The following is a 16,181-nucleotide window of genomic DNA, read 5'->3' as shown; positions in this document are numbered from 1 at the left end:
AAGATCCTGAAGGGTACTGAAAGGGTAGATGTGGAAAGAATGTTCTCTCTTGCTGAAGAATCTAGAACGAGGGGCCACTATTTGCAACATGGGGTCGTCCATTTACCGGACAATATTTCTTTATTGTTGTACAGTAAGCGATTAGTTAATGAATTCCTAATGTATGCCAAATTTCCCATTTCCTTGTATGATTACACCCAACGTTACACCCAACATGTTTCTGAACTCTTTCACGAATAATCTCACAATTCCCCAATTTGACAGAAATTTGAAACAATTTCACTGCTTCTTCACCTGGCACTCTCTTCTCCCACCGCTGGTGTCGGTGTGTCACTCCCTCTCTCTCTCTGCACTCTTTCCTCCCACCGCTGGTGTCGCTGTCACTCTCCCCTTCGCTCTGTCACTCTCTCATCCCACTGGTGGGGCAGCTGTACTCCCCCCTTCTCGCTCTGTCACTTTCTTCTCCCACCGCTGATGTCCCTGTTTCTCGTCCTCTCGCTCTGTCACCCCGACCACGGCTGGTGTCACTCTCTCTCCCTTTTTCGCCTTGTCACTCTCTCCTCCAATCGCTGGAGTTGCTGTCTTTTCCCCTCTGGTTCTGTCACTCTATCCTCCCACCGCTGAAAGCTTTGTTTCCCCCCTCCCTCGGTCACTCAAACCATCGCTGGTGTCACTGCCTCTCCCCCTCTGGCTCTGTCACTCTCCTCCCACAGCTGGTGTTTCTGTTTCTCCTCCTCCTCTCACTCGCATGGTGGCACAGTGGTTAGCACTGCTGCGAGACAGTGCCAAGGAATCGGGTTCAATTCCTAGCTTGGTCATTTTCTATGCGAAGTCTGCACGTACTCCCCATGTCTGTGTGGGTTTCCTCCGGGTGCTCTGGTTTCCTCCCACATTCAGAAAGATGTGTTAACGGAGGATTGGGCATGCTAAATACTCACTCAATCTCCCCGAACAGGCGTCACTGTGGATTTCACAGTAACTTCATTGCATGTCAAGGTAAGCCTACTTGTGATACTAATAAATAAACCCTCTCCTCCAACCACTGGTGCCACTGTCTCTGCGACTCTCTTCTCAACAACTTTATTGACAACAAGTCGTTGTGGACCTGACACAGCGGAACACAGCAAGTTCAGTGGCAGAAAACAAGCGCGAGCGAGGTGGGCCGATATTTAAACATTTCCGTCTTAATCTGCGCTCAGAACATGGTACTGAATTGTTCAGTTTTATCACCATTCCCAGTATTTATGTATTTGTCAAATGACGGTCTTCAGCTGATGCATATTTTTATTTTAATGGCCGTAACGACCGAAGGATGGTTAGAATTGCCGGGCGATAGTGCAGGGGCTGATCTGGAGTAAATGAAAACGAATGGATTACTGGATATAAATCTTGTGAAATTATAATGAAAAGGAGACATGGAAATCTGACCAGCATCTTCACATCTCCCGGTGCCGAGTACGAGCGGTAGTGCTGGGACGCAACATCGTGTTGTATTCAGTTGCTTGGGAAATGCAGTGGACCCTCCCCCTCGCCTCCATGACAATCTAGAGTGCATTAAGTGACGATAACGGAAACAAATCATGTATTTATCTGCCCTAATCTTTATTTAAAGAAAAGCTTTTACGAAATAAATTTCAAATGCACTTGACAAAAATACACATCAAATTTTGAATTATAGTAACTGCTCCGTTCCGCAATGCAATGCGATGTTACAGCTTTAATATGGACAGTGCAATACTCGATATACATTCTACGTTGTTTCTCATTGTTCATTGAATCGAACGTTTACTTTTTCACGCAAAACGAAAAAAGACAAAACCCAGCATGAAGTAACAACCCATTGATACAAAAACAACAATATTTATATCTAGACTTAAAGCATATTCGACATGGCGATATTTGTGGAAAAGTTAAGGGGCGTTCGCTTTCATTTAGTGCCATGATTCATATGTCTGAGGACGTCACATCCTGGATTTGTTGATGACTATGACCTGAAACAGTAAAAGAGAAATGAGTGAGAATTACAATCATTTCCACAATCAGTTCAACACTTCACAAGCACTTGTATTAAATTCCAGCTCAACTGGCTGTTTCTTTCTATGCAAAACACACTGCACATTCTCTCCGACACCTTCAATGTAATGCACCACTGAAAATACTGCAGGAAATCACAGCAGAAACCACGTGAGACAGGTCACATCCCTCCACTGGCACTCCCATTGCAAAATGTCATAAAAATACGGTTGAGCAGTATATTGTATATTATATTAAATTTAATTAATTAATTGTATATGTATATCTTCGGAGATGCATTGTCACTGACCAATGACAGGTAAAACCCCAGGCTTGTGCCAGAGATAACGTTGTTATTCTTAGCTGGCGTGGAAGGAAACGATAAGATGGGATCAATGCCAATCTACTGTACACTGTGGGGGTAGACATATTTTTAGTGAACTTTGGGCTTAAAATGGATTCTTTGTTTAATACAATTCTGCGCATTCGCGACAGGAACTAAAAACAAATGCCGCATTATTCTTTGATCGACTGCACACCAGAGCGAGTATATTCCACACAAGAGGGTGGGAGATTGCAGTAATAATCAGAGGTGATAATCAATTCAGAAAGCTGTCGCAGCATGGGACTCCATGAAGGACAACAGAAATGACAGGGATGTCCTCACAGTATCCATGAAATGCTAAATTTCAACCTGAAGTCAACTTTGTTCATTAATTTAGCAATCAATTAAACATTGCACAAAAACAACAATATTCAAATATTGGAATATAATACAAGTACTTGTGAAGTGTTGAACTAATTGTGAAATGATTGTGTGAATTTTAATCACTGGTTGAAAACAAGTTTTTATAGCCTCTCAGCTGGAGCTAGTTAATTAGAAAGCAGGATGAATGTCGCTTCAGAAGCCTTGAATTTCGGGGCAAAAACAGAAGGTACTTCAGTGTGGCCTTGTCTGGAGCTTCGTGAAACAGGAAGTCACAGGGCTGAGCTTGAAGGAATGATGCAATTTAATTTAATGGTTTATTTCAATCTAAATACCAATCTGAAGTCCAGATTTTTTTAATTAATAAAAACAAAATAAGGGCAGCACGGTGAGACAGTGGTTCGCACTGCTGCCTCACAGCATCAGAGACCCTGTTTTCAGTCCCGACCTGATTGTGAAGTTTGCATATTCTCCCCGTGTCTGTGTGGCTTTCTTCCGGGTGCTCTGGTTTCCTTCCACAGTCCGAAAAGTGCAGATTAGGTTGATTGGCTATGCTAAATCGCCTCTTAGTGTTAGGCAAACAAGCAGGGAAAATATATAGGGCCTGGCGCGGAGGTACCACTTTTGGTGGACTGATTGTGATATTGTTGGGATAATGGCTTCACCTTTGATAGGAGTAACATCCCAATTCATGGCACCATATTTGGCTCCATTGAGCGAGAGAGAAGGAGAAGATGTGGGAATGCAATACTTATCGGAGATTCTATTGTCAGGGAAATTGGAAGGCATTTCTTTGGCCGGAAACGATACTCCAGGCTGATATGTCGTGTCCCTGGTGCTCGGGTCAAGGATGTCTCAGAGCGGTAAGAGGATATTCTGCAGGGGGCGCTGAGCAGCCACTTGTCATGATTTGCATCGGTATTAATCAAATGGGTTAAAAAAAACTTAGATCCAAAAAGCCGAATATGGGGAGTTGGGAAGTAAATTGAAAAGTATTACCTCAAAGGTAGTGGTTTCAGAGTTACTATAAGCTCCATGTGTTCGTCAAAGTATATGCAGAAGGACATATCAGCTGATACCCGGCTGGGAAATGGTGCTCTGGTGACGGGTTTTAGATTCCTGGGACTTTGGGGCCGGTTCTGGGGGTGCGGGGAGCGGGGGTGAGAGGGGGTGGGGAGTGGGTGGGATCAAAACAAACTGGACGAGTTGCACCTGGCCAGGGCAGGAAATGCTGTCCTATGGCGAGTACTTGATAGTGTGGTTAGGAAGGAATAAAATGGAATGACAAGTGGATGGGAACGCAAACTGTGTGACACAGGAAGGAGAAACACGAGAAACAGTAATAAAAGAGAGAACAATAAAATGCAAAAACGGGTGATGGCTTCATCAAGGACGAGAGGCAAATATGGCCACAACATAAATAATGATTAATAATGGCTAAAAAGTCAACACTAAACGCTTTATATCTTAATGCACAAAGAGTTCAGAATAGGTTCGATGAACACGCAGCGCAAACTAAGGTACCTGGATTTGAGTGAATAGCTTTTACTGAGACTTGGTTGAAAGTAAATCAGAGCTGGGACCTTAAGTTTCAGGGATATTCGACCTTTCACAATAACAGCAGGGAAGGAGAATATGGTGGGGTAGCACTGTTAATATGGGCTGAAATGAGCACTTTTGTGAGAGAGCATCTGGGCATGGATGAAATAGGGTCCATGAGGACGGAGGTAGAAAACAGGAAGGGAAAAAATACATTGGTAGGAGGATAGAATACACCCTGAAACAATAGAGTCAATATGATGAATGTCTGATCAGTGATGATCCACTGAAGGGCGGATCAGTCTCGAGGGACTGAACGGCCTAATCCTGTTCTAATTTCTTATCAACTTACGTTGTACTGATCCCGATCGACTGTCTAAGAAGAGGAACAATCAAAGATTTATCTCACCCAGAGTGCCGAGATCACCGCTGGAACTTGTCAAAGTGAAGATACCGTCAGGGTCCCGGTTCAGCAGCAAGTGCCCACTATGAGAGTCAATGGTTTCAGCCTCAGCATCGTCATAGTCTGACAAAGCAGGAACTGAGAGGTAAAAGTATTTGAATTGAAGTTAATTAGTAATGAGGGACAGTTAGAATCATATCCTCAAATGTCTATTTCCACAGTAATTAAAACTCTATTGTTTTGTGGAGGCCAGTGAGTTTGAGCGCGGAGAATTATTGGGCCAAGTTTTACCATAGTATTTTCAAGTTTAGTTGAAGTTTATACCGTTCCCAATGAGTCACCGATCCCACCAACTCGCACACATTTCACAGCCAAGAGAGGCTTCTGGGGAAATGCATGCAACTTTTAAAAAATGTAATTTATATTGCTGGGAACAATGGTAAGAAATTGTTTCAGACACAACATTTCTGTAATTGAAATCATTCTGCAATACCTGAGCTACTTGGCACTGTCATTTCATGTTGTACACGTCATGGTGTACAGATTTGGAGATTTCAGAAGCTTTTTTGATATTACAGAGTGAGCAGGTTCGGAAGGAAATGGTAGGATATGAACTTCGACCTACCCTGGCAAGAGGAGGATTCCACTTCTGGATATTCTAATGCAGGATCCGTGTCTCCCAAACTGTGATTGGTGTAATATTCAACGTGATTGAAGGAGTCAATTGTTGAAGAAACTGGTAAGCACAAAATAATTGGTTGTGAGGCAAACTGTTTGTGGTTGAGTCATTACGATGTTATCATGGCAGAGAATGATTCAGAAAGTTGAAGTCGAGATCACAACAACTTCATCGCCTCTGTGACAATGCCCTGCAATTTGATCATGGCACCAATTTGTGAGAACAGTCAGCAGACTGACTGCAGCGGTTCAAAATGAAGGACCAGCACCCACTTCATTGTACAATCGGTGTTACTCTGGCTCCAAAATGTCCAGTCCTTTCGGAGAGACAATGCGTGAAATATCAGAGAATAGGAAATTATTTAAGAGAAAATCCATTTTGTCTGGGTCAGTTGACCGACTTTCTGATCCAGAATCTCTTCGCCCTGCCACACTATTATCTTCAGAGGTGAAATTCCATCGAATTATAGAATCACAGAAACCCGACAGTACAGAAGGAGACTATTCGGCTCATAGAGTCTGTATGGGCAACAATCCCACCCAGGCTCTATCCCCGTCACTCCACATATTTACGCTTTTAATCCCTCTAAACCTACACTGAGGGGCAATTTAGCATGGCCAATCAGCCTAACGTGCACATCTTTGGACTGTGGGAGTAAACCGAAGCACCTGGAGGGAACCCACGCAGACACGGGGAAAACGTGCAAACTCCACACAGACAGTGACCCAAGCTGGGAATCGAACACAGTTCTCTGGAGCAATGAGGCAGCAGTGCTAACCACGTGCCACCGTGCCGCCATCAGTAGTGAAAACAAATCATAGAAGCCGTGGGTCAGACGCCAGAAACGAGAATAAATAGGCCAATTGGGATTTTTAAAAATTCTGTTCAGCCATTCCGAATAGGTCTCAACCGTTCTTACTGTTGACATTGTTGTAATTTTGATCAAACTTCTCCTGAACCCTGTATCGTTTTGCTGAAATCCTGTTCAGAGCCATGCAATCCATTCAAAATGGCATCAAAGCAATGTTCAGTTGACATGTACCCTCGCTCTTTTGAGCAATGATTCGGTGAAAAGCTGCAATTCTGCCTCTGCTCGAATTTTCCTTTCTTTGAAAATGCATGGATGAAAATGTTCCAATGAGTTTTATGCTTTTAGTTCGTTTTTGTTTCTACCTGTTGGTACCATTCCCATTCACAGCTTGTGAAGTCATGAACTTAAGTGTTATCTCTGGTATAAACTGAAACAAACAATTGATTAATATTTCTGTCATTTCAGCATTGTTGACTATTGGTAAAAACTATCCCTCGAAAATACCTGAAGTTAATTCTGAGTTGGCCGTTTTATTTCCGTTTTGATTGAATATTTTGCTATTTCAGTTAACACTCCATTCTTTACTAATATAGTAGTCCTCCTTTGTCACCTTCACTAATTACATCATCTTTTTTCCCGATTCCACATCTCACTTTGCTCAGTTCGCTACTCCACTGAGTCTAACACATTTCCCCCATTGTTTTTCCTTGTTTGCATTGGCGATGTTTCTTTATACTTAATAGTTTGCATTTGTTTTTTGCTTTTTCTTGTTATATTTTTCCTTTGATTCGGTCCACAAATGGTTTTAAAACTACCCATTTTAGCAAAACAAACCTATTATACTCCAGTTACTTTCCCAAATACTAATCTGTCCCTGTAATTAGGTGCTGTGCATGCGGCCAGCAGTAATGTATTGAATTGATTTACATATTCAATCAAATGTTTTACTTATTATTATTTAAATCAGACTTTGATGTGTGCAAGGTGCAAAGCAGTTGGAAATTGGAAACAGTTACTCGACTCGCTACTTTTACACAGAAGGCAAAAATATTCTTGAAAAATAATGAACATTGGTAATCGAATCAGTACTCGAATCCTCTCAAGATAAATAAGGGCATTTAATAAGTCTCCTTTCTACATGAGCACGGCGAGGGTAATGATTCTCTTGCCCATGGTTAAAGGGGGTAAACATGAAGCGGCATTTTTGCAGTGTAGCTTGGGTTTTAAAAAGAACACAAACCTGAAGCACGAGACTGAGTGTATAGCTTGGCGGGAGGAATATTATCTATTTCTTCATAAATGGCTTGGTATAAAACAGAAGGTGGATCCCAGCTAGCAGCAGCAGGTTCTGTTGGAGGAAGATCGGGGCAATTAGCATGTTGTTACATTCTGGAACTATATTTCAGTTCAGGATTTTTATTGATTTCATATCTCACTCTATGTCGAGGTGAGATTCAAACCAGGTTCCGGTGGAATTTATTTTGTTTCTCTGCATCATCAATCCAGTGATGATACCACTGCCTCCATCACAAGGAACACTGAGACATTTAGAGACCAATGAAGGTCAGCGCATAAGATATGAATCAAGAGAACTCGGTGCGAGTTCAGAGACATGCAATATTTTTGTTTATCTGTTCAAAAACAGTGGTGCAAAAGGCAGACATTCAACAAACTCCATGACCATGTTTTAACATGGAGCTGGTCGGTAACCTGTCGCCAGAGGAGCGCCATTCCAGACCAAGCGTGGCCGAACAGGATTATCTCCCACTCTCACCGCATGACATTGTTGCCGTGGAAGGATATTACAGGAAGTTCTGACACTTTTTTGTATAAAGTCTTGGGACCGAACGTGAAACATCTGACTCAGAAAGAGGCAGGCTTCTCACAATACCACCGGCATTGATCCTGTAATATTAGTGGAATAGTTTGCTGGTATGCAGTATTGGCATTGATAATTGAGGAAAATCATACCATCACGTCTCAAAATGGGTCGAGTACTAACATAAGAACATAAGAAATAGGAGCAGGAGTAGGCCATCTAGCCCCTCGAGCCTGCCCCGCCATTCAATAAGATCATGGCTGATCTGACGTGGATCAGTACCACTTACCCGCCTGATCCCCATAACCCTTAATTCCCTTACCGATCAGGAATCCATCCATCCGCGCTTTAAACATATTCAGCGAGGTAGCCTCCACCACCTCAGTGGGCAGAGAATTCCAGAGATTCACCACCCTCTGGGAGAAGAAGTTCCTCCTCAACTCTGTCTTAAACCGACCCCCCTTTATTTTGAGGCTGTGTCTTCTAGTTTTAACTTCCTTACTAAGTGGAAAAAATCTCTCCGCCTCCACCCTATCCAGCCCCCGCATTATCTTATAAGTCTCCATAAGATCCCCCCTCATCCTTCTAAACTCCAACGAGTACAAACCCAATCTCCTCAGCCTCTCCTCATAATCCAAACCCCTCATCTCCGGTATCAACCTGGTGAACCTTCTCTGCACTCCCTCCAATGCCAATATATCCTTCCTCATATAAGGGGACATGAGGGAGGAACTGACAAAAATCGACTGGAAGCAGAGCCTAATGGGAAAGACAGTAGAACAGCAATGGCAGGAGTTTCTGGGAGTAATTGAGGACACAGTGCAGAGGTTCATCCCAAACAAAAGAAAGGTTATCAGAGGGGGGATTAGGCAGCCATGGCTGACAAAGGAAGTCAGGGAATGCATCAAGGCAAAAGAGAGAGCCTATAATGTGGCAAAGAGTAGTGGGAAGTCAGAAGATTGGGAAGGCTATAAAAACAAACAGAGGATAACAAAGAGAGAAATAAGGAAGGAGAGGATCAAATATGAAGGTAGGCTAGCCAGTAACATTAGGAATGATAGTAAAAGTTTCTTTAAATACATTAAAAACAAACGGGAGGCAAAAGTAGACATTGGGCCGCTCCAAAATGACGCTGGTAATCTAGTGATGGGAGACAAGGAAATAGCTGAGGAACTTAATAAGTACTTTGCGTCAGTCTTCACAGTAGAAGACATGAGTAATATCCCAACAATTCAGGAAAGTCAGGGGGCAGAGTTGAATATGGTTGCCATCACAAAGGAGAAAGTGCTAGAGAAACTAAAAGGTCTGAAAATTGATAAATCTCCGGGCCCAGATGGGCTACATCCTAGAGTTCTAAAGGAGATAGCTGAAGAAATAGTGGAGGCGTTAGTTATGATCTTTCAAAAGTCACTGGAGTCAGGGAAAGTCCCAGAGGATTGGAAAATCGCTGTTGTAACCCCACTGTTCAAGAAGGGAACAAGAAAAAAGATGGAAAATTATAGGCCAATTAGCCTAACCTCAGTTGTTGGCAAAATTCTAGAATCCATCGTTAAGGATGAGATTTCTAAATTCTTGGAAGTGCAGGGTCGGATTAAGACAAGTCAGCATGGATTTAGTAAGGGGAGGTCGTGCCTGACAAACCTGTTAGAGTTCTTTGAAGAGATAACAAATAGGTTAGACCAAGGAGAGCCAATGGATGTTATCTATCTTGACTTCCAAAAGGCCTTTGACAAGGTGCCTCACGGGAGACTGCTGAGTAAAATAAGGGCCCATGGTATTCGAGGCAAGGTACTAACATGGATTGACGATTGGCTGTCAGACAGAAGGCAGAGAGTTGGGATAAAAGGTTCTTTCTCAGAATGGCAACCGGTGACAAGTGGTGTCCCGCAGGGTTCAGTGTTGGGGCCACAGCTGTTCTCTTTATATATTAACGATCTAGATGACGGGACTGGGAGCATTCTGGCCAAGTTTGCCGATGATACAAAGATAGGTGGAGGGGCAGGTAGTATTGAGGAGGTGGGGAGGCTGCAGAAAGATTTAGACAGTTTAGGAGAGTGGTCCAAGAAGTGGCTGATGAAATTCAACGTGGGCAAGTGCGAGGTCGTACACTTTGGAAAAAAGAATAGAGGCATGGACTATTTTCTAAACGGTGACAAAATTCATAATGCTAAAGTGCAAAGGGACTTGGGAGTCCTAGTCCAGGATTCTCTAAAGGTAAACTTGCAGGTTGAGTCCGTAATTAAGAAAGCAAATGTAATGTTGTCATTTATCTCAAGAGGCTTGGAATACAAAAGCAGGGATGTACTTCTGAGGCTTTATAAAGCACTGGTTAGGCCCCATTTGGAGTACTGTGAGCAATTTTGGGCCCCACACCTCAGGAAGGACATACTGGCACTGGAGCGGGTCCAGCGGAGATTCACACGGATGATCCCAGGAATGGTAGGCCTGACATACGATGAACGTCTGAGGATCGTGGGATTATATTCATTGGAGTTTAGGAGGTTGAGGGGAGATCTGATAGAAACTTACAAGATAATGAACGGCTTAGATAGGATGGACGTAGGGAAGTTGTTTCCATTAACAGGGGAGACTAGGACGCGGGGGCACAGCCTTAGAATAAAAGGGAGTCACTTTAGAACAGAGATGAGGAGAAATTTCTTCAGCCAGAGAGTGGTGGGTCTGTGGAATTCATTGCCACAGAGGGCTGTGGAGGCCGAGACGTTGAGCGTCTTCAAGACAGAAATTGATAAATTCTTGATTTCTCGAGGAATTAAGGGCTATGGGGAGAGAGCGGGTAAATGGAGTTGAAATCAACCATGATTGAATGGTGGAGTGGACTCGATGGGCCGAATGGCCTTACTTCCGCTCCTATGTCTTATGGTCTTATGGTCTTATGGGACCAATACTGCACACAGTATTCCAGCTGCGGCCTCACCAATGCCCTGTACAGGTGCATCAAGACATCCCTGCTTTTATATTCTATCCCCCTCGCAATATAGGCCAACATCCCACTTGCCTTCTTGATCACCTGTTGTACCTGCAGACTGGGCTTTTGCGTCTCATGCACAAGGACCCCCAGGTCCCTTTGCACGGTAGCATGTTTTAATTTGTTTCCATTGAGATAGTAATCCCATTTGTTATTATTTCCTCCAAAGTGTATAACCTCGCATTTCTCAACGTTATACTCCATTTGCCATATCCTCGCCCACTCACTCAGCCTGTCCAAATCTCTCTGCAGATCTTCTCCGTCCTCCACACGATTCACTTTTCCACTTATCTTTGTGTCGTCTGCAAACTTCGTTACCCTACACTCCGTCCCCGAGTACTGTTAGAGAACTTGACACGGCAAAAAACTCAGTGTTGGTTTGCAATCAATTACAAGTGGAAACAAAATGTGAGTTGCTAAATAATTAATGAACACAGTGGAACATAGGAAATAGGAGCGAGATTGGGCAATTCAGCCATTTGAGCCCGCTCCACCATTCTATATGATCATGGCTGATCTTATCCTGCTTTCAAATCCACAAACCTGCCTGCCTCATTTGAGCTTTGTCCAGCTTTCATTGAGACACATATTTCTTTCGTTCTTGAATCTGCTGACTGATTCTGTCTCCCCTGCACTTTGGGCAATCGTTCAACAGGTTCACAAAACTCTGAGGGAATTTGTCCCTCACCCCAGATTTGGAACTACTTTGGCTCACTCTTAATCTATGAGCCTTTGTTGTAGACTCTCCAACAAAGCGGAATATCTGTTCAACATCCACCTCATCAATCCCTTTAGCATTTTATATACCTCAATCAGATCCCCAGTTATTCTTTTGATCTCCACAGAGTATAAGCCCAAGTTTTCAAACGCTCCTCGTATGGAAGCCCTTTCATCCCTGGAATCAATCTGGTGAACATCTTCTCAACTGCCTCCAGTGTCAGCACTTCCTTCATCAGGTACGGAGACTAAATCTGGACACAATACTCCAGGTGTCGTCTCACGAAGGCCCTTATCCAGTGTTAACGACATTTCTTTACATTTAAAACCGGGTCCTTTTGTAATAAATTCCAATATTCAATTTGCCTTTCTTATGAAATGCTGCGCCTGCAAATTCATGTTCTGTCATTCATGCACAAGGACACCCAGATCCCTCTGCACTGACAGACTTTGAATGCTCGTCCCATATAAATAATCATTTACCCTTTTAATGTTTTGTCGTGAAAATGGATGACCACACACGTATCCACATTAATCTCCATTTGCCACATTCTGGCCCATACTCCTAGCCTGTCAATATCCAACTGAAAACTCTATAATCTGAACAGAGCCTGCTTTCCCACTCATCTTCGGATCCTCCGCGAATCTTGCTATGTTGCATTCTGGCCCTAATCGCAGGTCAGTTAAATCGGTTGTAAACAGTTGAAAACTGAAAACGGCGTCATCCGTCGTGTTACAGTCAATTTCACTCCAGAGAAGAACCCATTTATCCCGACCCTATGCTTTCTCTCACTCAATCAATCCTCTATCCAAGCCAATGTTCTGTGCCCAGCCCCTGGGATCTAACGCTCTTGTCCAATGCCTTCTATAATCCAGATATGCCACATCCACGTGATCCCCATCATAGAACCATAGAACCATAGAAAATTACAGCTCAGAAACAGGCCTTTTGGCCCTTCTTGGCTGTGCCGAACCATTTTATGCCTCGTCCCACTGACCTGCACTTGGACCATATCCCTCCACACCCCTCTCATCCATGAACCCGTCCAAGTTTTTCTTAAATGTTAAAAGGAAGGACATACTGGCACTGGAGCGGGTCCAGCGGAGATTCACACGGATGATCCCAGGAATGGTAGGCCTGACATACGATGAACGTCTGAGGATCGTGGGATTATATTCATTGGAGTTTAGGAGGTTGAGGGGAGATCTGATAGAAACTTACAAGATAATGAACGGCTTAGATAGGATGGACGTAGGGAAGTTGTTTCCATTAACAGGGGAGACTAGGACGCGGGGGCACAGCCTTAGAATAAAAGGGAGTCACTTTAGAACAGAGATGAGGAGAAATTTCTTCAGCCAGAGAGTGGTGGGTCTGTGGAATTCATTGCCACAGAGGGCTGTGGAGGCCGAGACGTTGAGCGTCTTCAAGACAGAAATTGATAAATTCTTGATTTCTCGAGGAATTAAGGGCTATGGGGAGAGAGCGGGTAAATGGAGTTGAAATCAACCATGATTGAATGGTGGAGTGGACTCGATGGGCCGAATGGCCTTACTTCCGCTCCTATGTCTTATGGTCTTATGGTCTTATGGGACCAATACTGCACACAGTATTCCAGCTGCGGCCTCACCAATGCCCTGTACAGGTGCATCAAGACATCCCTGCTTTTATATTCTATCCCCCTCGCAATATAGGCCAACATCCCACTTGCCTTCTTGATCACCTGTTGTACCTGCAGACTGGGCTTTTGCGTCTCATGCACAAGGACCCCCAGGTCCCTTTGCACGGTAGCATGTTTTAATTTGTTTCCATTGAGATAGTAATCCCATTTGTTATTATTTCCTCCAAAGTGTATAACCTCGCATTTCTCAACGTTATACTCCATTTGCCATATCCTCGCCCACTCACTCAGCCTGTCCAAATCTCTCTGCAGATCTTCTCCGTCCTCCACACGATTCACTTTTCCACTTATCTTTGTGTCGTCTGCAAACTTCGTTACCCTACACTCCGTCCCCGAGTACTGTTAGAGAACTTGACACGGCAAAAAACTCAGTGTTGGTTTGCAATCAATTACAAGTGGAAACAAAATGTGAGTTGCTAAATAATTAATGAACACAGTGGAACATAGGAAATAGGAGCGAGATTGGGCAATTCAGCCATTTGAGCCCGCTCCACCATTCTATATGATCATGGCTGATCTTATCCTGCTTTCAAATCCACAAACCTGCCTGCCTCATTTGAGCTTTGTCCAGCTTTCATTGAGACACATATTTCTTTCGTTCTTGAATCTGCTGACTGATTCTGTCTCCCCTGCACTTTGGGCAATCGTTCAACAGGTTCACAAAACTTTATCTGGCAGCTCATTCCACACTCCCACCACTCTCTGCGTGAAGAAGCCCCCCCCTAATATTCCCTTTAAACTTTTCTCCTTTCACCCTTAACCCATGCCCTCTGGTTTTTTTCTCCCCTAGCCTCAGCGGAAAAAGCCTGCTTGCATTCACTCTATCTATACCCATCAAAATCTTATACACCTCTATCAAATCTCCCCTCAATCTTCTACGCTCCAGGGAATAAAGTCCCAACCTATTCAATCTCTCTCTGTAACTCAGCTTCTCAAGTCCCGGCAACATCCTTGTGAACCTTCTCTGCACTCTTTCAATCTTATTTACATCCTTCCTGTAACTAGGTGACCAAAACTGTACACAATACTCCAAATTCGGCCTCACCAATGCCTTATATAACCTTACCATAACACTCCAACTTTTATACTCGATACTCCGATTTATAAAGGCCAATGTACCAAAGGCACTCTTTACGGCCCTATCCACCTGTGACGTCACTTTTAGGGAATTCTGTACCTGTATTCCCAGATCCCTCTGTTCAACTGCACTCTTCAGAGTACTACCATTTACCGAGTACGTTCTTCTTTGGTTTGTCCTTCCAAAGTGCAATATCTCACACTTGTCTGCGTTAAATTCCATTTGCCATTTTTCAGCCCATTTTTCGAGTTGGTCCAAATCCCTCTGCAAGCTTTGAAAACCTTCCTCACTGTCCACTACACCTCCAATCTTTGTATCATCAGCAAACTTGCTGATCCAATTTACCACATTATCATCCAGATCATTGATATAGATGACAAACAGCAATGGACCCAACACCGATCCCTGCGGCACACCACTAGTCACAGGCCTCCACTCAGAGAAGCAATCCTCCACAACCACTCTCTGGCTTCTTCCATTGAGCCAGTGTCTTATCCAATTTACTACCTCCCCATGTATACCTAGCGACTGAACCTTCCTAACTAACCTCCCATGAGGGACGTTGTCAAAGGCCTTGCTGAAATCCAGGTAGACAACATCCACCGCCTTCCCTTCATCCACTTTCCTGGTAACCTCCTCGAAAAACTCTAATAGATTGGTCAAACATGACCTACCACGCACAAAGCCATGTTGACTCTCCCTAATAAGTCCCTGTCTATCCAAATATTTGTAGATCCTATCCCTTATCACACCTTCCCATAACTTGCCCACCACCGACGTCAAACTTACTGGCCGATAATTTCCCGGATTCTTTTGGAACCTTTTTTAAACAACGGAACAACATGAGCCACCCTCCAATCATCCGGCACCTCCCCCGTGAATACTGACATTTTAAATATGTCTGCCAGGGCCCCTGCAAGTTCAACACTAGCTTCCCTCAAGGTCCGTGGGAATACCCTGTCCGGTCCTGGGGATTTATCCACTCTGATTTGCCTCAAGACAGCGAGCACCTCCTCCCCTTTAATCTGTAAAGATTCCATGGCCTCCCTAACAGTTTGCCCTATTTCCGTAGACTCCATGCCCGTTTCCTCAGTAAATACGGATGCAAAAAAACCATTTAGTATCTCCCCCATCTCTTTTGGTTCCATACACAGTCTACCACTCTGGTCTTCAAGAGGACCAATTTTATCCCTCACTATCCTTTTGCTCCTAACATACCTATAGAAGCTCTTTGGATTTTCCTTCACTCTGTGTGCCAAAGCAACCTCATGTCTTCTTTTAGCCCTCCTGATTTCCCTCTTAAGTAGCTTCTTGCACTTTTTATACTCCTCGAGCATCTGATGTGTTCCTTGCTGCCTGTACATTTCATACAACTCTCTCTTCCTCTTAATCAGTGTTACAATCTCCCTCGAGAACCAAGGTTCCTTATTCCTATTTACTTTGCCTTTAATCCTGACAGAAACATACAAACTCTGCACTCTCAAAATTTCTCCTTTGAAGGCCTCCCACTTTCCATTTACATCCTTACCAGAGAACAGCCTGTGCCAATCCACACTTCCCAGATCCCATCTCATTTCATCAAATTTGGCCTTTTTCCAGTTCAGAACTTCAACCCGAGGACCAGATCTATCCTTATCCACGATCAGGTTGAAACTAATGGCATTATGATCACTGGATCCAAAGTGTTCCCTCACACTCACATCCATCACCTGCCCTAACTCATTTCCCAATAGGAGATCCAATATCGCATC

The 16,181-nt window shown here is 43.7% G+C and overlaps 1 protein-coding gene across 1 annotated transcript in view; it reads right to left on the bottom strand.

Annotated features, from left to right (window-relative positions):
• Positions 1 to 1,588: 1,588 nt before the first annotated feature.
• Positions 1,589 to 16,181, bottom strand: part of LOC144486503 (scavenger receptor cysteine-rich domain-containing protein DMBT1-like) — a 32,067-nt gene continuing 17,474 nt past the window's right edge. Inside the window, exons 13-16 of the mRNA XM_078204543.1 lie at positions 7,392 to 7,499; positions 5,287 to 5,397; positions 4,668 to 4,799; positions 1,589 to 1,991 (exon numbers count right to left, since the gene is read on the bottom strand). Of these exons, the coding sequence (XP_078060669.1) occupies positions 1,945 to 1,991; positions 4,668 to 4,799; positions 5,287 to 5,397; positions 7,392 to 7,499 (398 nt within the window). The 3' untranslated portion in view covers positions 1,589 to 1,944. The remainder of the gene's footprint in view (positions 1,992 to 4,667; positions 4,800 to 5,286; positions 5,398 to 7,391; positions 7,500 to 16,181) is intronic.

The sequence above is a fragment of the Mustelus asterias genome, unplaced genomic scaffold (genome assembly GCF_964213995.1).
Source record: "Mustelus asterias unplaced genomic scaffold, sMusAst1.hap1.1 HAP1_SCAFFOLD_374, whole genome shotgun sequence".
Lineage (NCBI taxonomy): Eukaryota > Metazoa > Chordata > Chondrichthyes > Carcharhiniformes > Triakidae > Mustelus > Mustelus asterias.
This window is presented reverse-complemented; position numbering and strand designations above follow the sequence as displayed.